General features: G+C 26.8%; 1 protein-coding gene across 1 annotated transcript in view; it reads right to left on the bottom strand.

The window, feature by feature from the left end:
- Positions 1 to 678: 678 nt before the first annotated feature.
- LOC119667698 (lysozyme c-1-like) overlaps positions 679 to 2,973 on the bottom strand; it is a 12,310-nt gene continuing 10,015 nt past the window's right edge. The window contains exons 2-4 of the mRNA XM_038077006.1: positions 1,413 to 1,501; positions 1,267 to 1,330; positions 679 to 1,120 (exon numbers count right to left, since the gene is read on the bottom strand). Of these exons, the coding sequence (XP_037932934.1) occupies positions 987 to 1,120; positions 1,267 to 1,330; positions 1,413 to 1,501 (287 nt within the window). The 3' untranslated portion in view covers positions 679 to 986. The remainder of the gene's footprint in view (positions 1,121 to 1,266; positions 1,331 to 1,412; positions 1,502 to 2,973) is intronic.

The raw sequence follows: 2,973 nt of genomic DNA, 5'->3' as shown, positions 1-2,973 counted from the left end.
ATATACATAATTTTCGCTCTGATAGATTATTTTAGAACATTTTTATATATCGAGTAGGGTAAATGAAATGTCAATATTGCCTACTGAATTATTTTTTTTGCAAAAATTATACGTTTTTTGTTTTGAGAATTTTACATAATATTCTGAGAATTTGTAAATACTACCGCCTGAGAGTAGAGATACTTATTCCGGATTGAGTATTGAAACAATACTAAGAATGACAACAAACAAGAAGAAATTACTGTTTACAAACAGATACATTTTTTTCTGTTATCAATTTGTTTGCATTTTTATAATTTGCATTTAATCAAATCTTTCTCTTGGGTTTTTTTTTCAACAACACAAATACGTGTATATATGGTGTATAGTCTTATATACCATATATATGTACATATTGACAAACATCTCTACCACAGAATAAATATGGAAATTAATGAATAATTCAAATTATATTTAAAACAATAAGAAGTGCAATTTACATGAACAGATGATTTATACAAAAAATCTCTAAGTTGTTTGTAAATTATAAATATATGTATATATGTATTTTATAATAAATATGTGTAAATATTGTGTATAATTTTAAATTTATTTATATATTAATTAAACTTAAAACAAAAATAAATTTAATTTACGTTATACCCACTAACTTATATTAAGTTTGTTTATATTATTATTTTCTGCTTAGTATTTTTAGAATCACGAGACCAATTAAATAATTTACATTTAATTTAATTTTAAATAAAAAAATATCACTTTTAATAAACAATTTATAAATAAGCCAATTTTCGTTGCCAATATAACCTAAGCATAAATTTTTTATTATTTTGTTTTTGGTTTCTTAAATTAAATTGTAATACTACGATGTAACGATATAATCATTCGTTTGTATGCCTTTCAATCTATCAACTTAAATCAGTACGAAATTCTAAATGTGACACTTTAAACTGCATAAAGCCACATATATCAATATGTATACGCCTGAATTAACATCTGGAGACATCAGGCAGAGTTCGCCCACGACACTTATTAACCCAACCAGGCCAAGCCTGAAAGCCGTAACGATTGAAGATCTGCATGGCGCAACGCGAGTCATCAGAAATTTCATCGTTCAAAAAATCTAAAATTAAAGATTTTCAATAAAAAAAGTTAAACAAAATAATAATTAATTATGCACAAATTTTAATAGTCTATTGTAAATTTAATATATTCATATTGGAATCGTAGAACGTAATGCTTTTCTTGTTTACTTTCTATGATACACACCTTCGCATTTTATATTGCAGACGCCTCCTTTCCGTCCTTTGCGACACCAATTTTTGCTGTTGATCTATTAATTCAATTTGATTTGTATTTAATTATATATATGTATATGTGATGTATATTTAAATTTATAAATCACTTATATTTACCTGAAAAAGTCCATAGCTTACACTTTGATTCGGTAATTGTAAGACTTTAGATGTACTCCTACCGCTCTCAGTTTCAACTAAGCAGACCCCTGAAAAAATAAATTTTCATTATGATTAGCAGAGTTTAAAAAAAATATATATTTTGCATAATAAAATATTAATATATTATAATTAGCTGTTATTATACATTATATATCTGTTTGTAAGGGAAATGTATTGAAGTCATTGCTTTGACAGAAGCTAAAAAATAATAAAGAACATATAATTTTATTATAATTATACATATTATATTTATTTTAATCATTATCAATTATTTTTATTTATTAAATTTTTTCCAAATGTATAATCGATTAGCTTCACTCCATTAGATAAAAATTGAGTACAACGCCAAATCGATTTACGCGCGGAACTAATAAAAAACAATTTAGTGGAGTAGTCCGCAGTATAACCAATAAAATAACAACTTTCTGGAAAGAATCAACTTTAGTCTCCTTCAAGAGTAACACCACCATCATTCCAGCGCTTTTCTAACATTTCGTTACTTCTCTTGTTGATTGATTATGGCCTTTAAATATGCCTTAGTTTTGGCCCAGAGTTTATTGTCGGAGCCAAATCTCTTTCTTTAGAGCATTTTTTTTGAAGCCTGCGAAGAGATAGTAATAGCTGAGATAGCCAACGATTTGTGACTGGTACATTGTCTTGGTTAAAGAGGACTTTTTCAAGTTCATATAGAGCTGTTGCTTCGCGATTTACTCCTTTGTTATGAAAATATCCTCAATGAGTAATTGTATAAAGTTATGAAATTTGGAAATGCATCATTTGAAAGTTGGAATTTTTAAAATTTATATAGATTTTTCATTAGTGGCACTGCCGTTTCGTTGTAGTACGGACTAATCACACAATGTGTTAAATCTAAAATGTACTTTTCAAACTAAATAAATAACCAGACTGATCTAAGTGTTATAAAATTTTATCAACACATGTATAACGGACCTACTTCCCCACCTACCTGACAAGACATTAATCGTAACACTATCCAAACTAAACCGGATTATAATAAGCTAAAGTATTTCTTTTTTTTCAAGTTCTTACTAAAAATATAGCCTTTTCATTTATAATACCTCTGAACGCATCTGACTCTACCATATAATCAGTAATAGATGTTTATTAATTATTAGTCATTAAATGGTCACAATACAAATACCTATTTTATAAAAACCCTCTTCATTTGTAGATTCCACCTTATAATTAATATAGGATTCTAAGTTTCCTTTAAAGCCTCACAAATATCTTGAAAATTCCATCTTAACAATAATGTAATATTAATTTAAATTTTTTAAGATATTAAGATAATACTATGTCAAAAAATCAAGAAAACGATAATCAGTTAATAGAACACAAAATATGTATTCACTTCCGAGAAAATGCACTTACACTAATGAATAACCCAATTAGCAAAACTTTTTTAAACGCATTTTTTTAAGATCGACTTCAGTACTCGCCTCAAATTCTCTTTTATATTATATATCGACTAAAAACAGGTATCTCGAAGTGGGACTTT

The sequence above is a fragment of the Teleopsis dalmanni genome, chromosome 1 (genome assembly GCF_002237135.1).
Source record: "Teleopsis dalmanni isolate 2A chromosome 1, ASM223713v2, whole genome shotgun sequence".
NCBI lineage: Eukaryota > Metazoa > Arthropoda > Insecta > Diptera > Diopsidae > Teleopsis > Teleopsis dalmanni.
The sequence above is the reverse complement of the archived record's forward strand: the minus strand, read 5'-3'. Positions and strand labels throughout refer to the sequence as shown.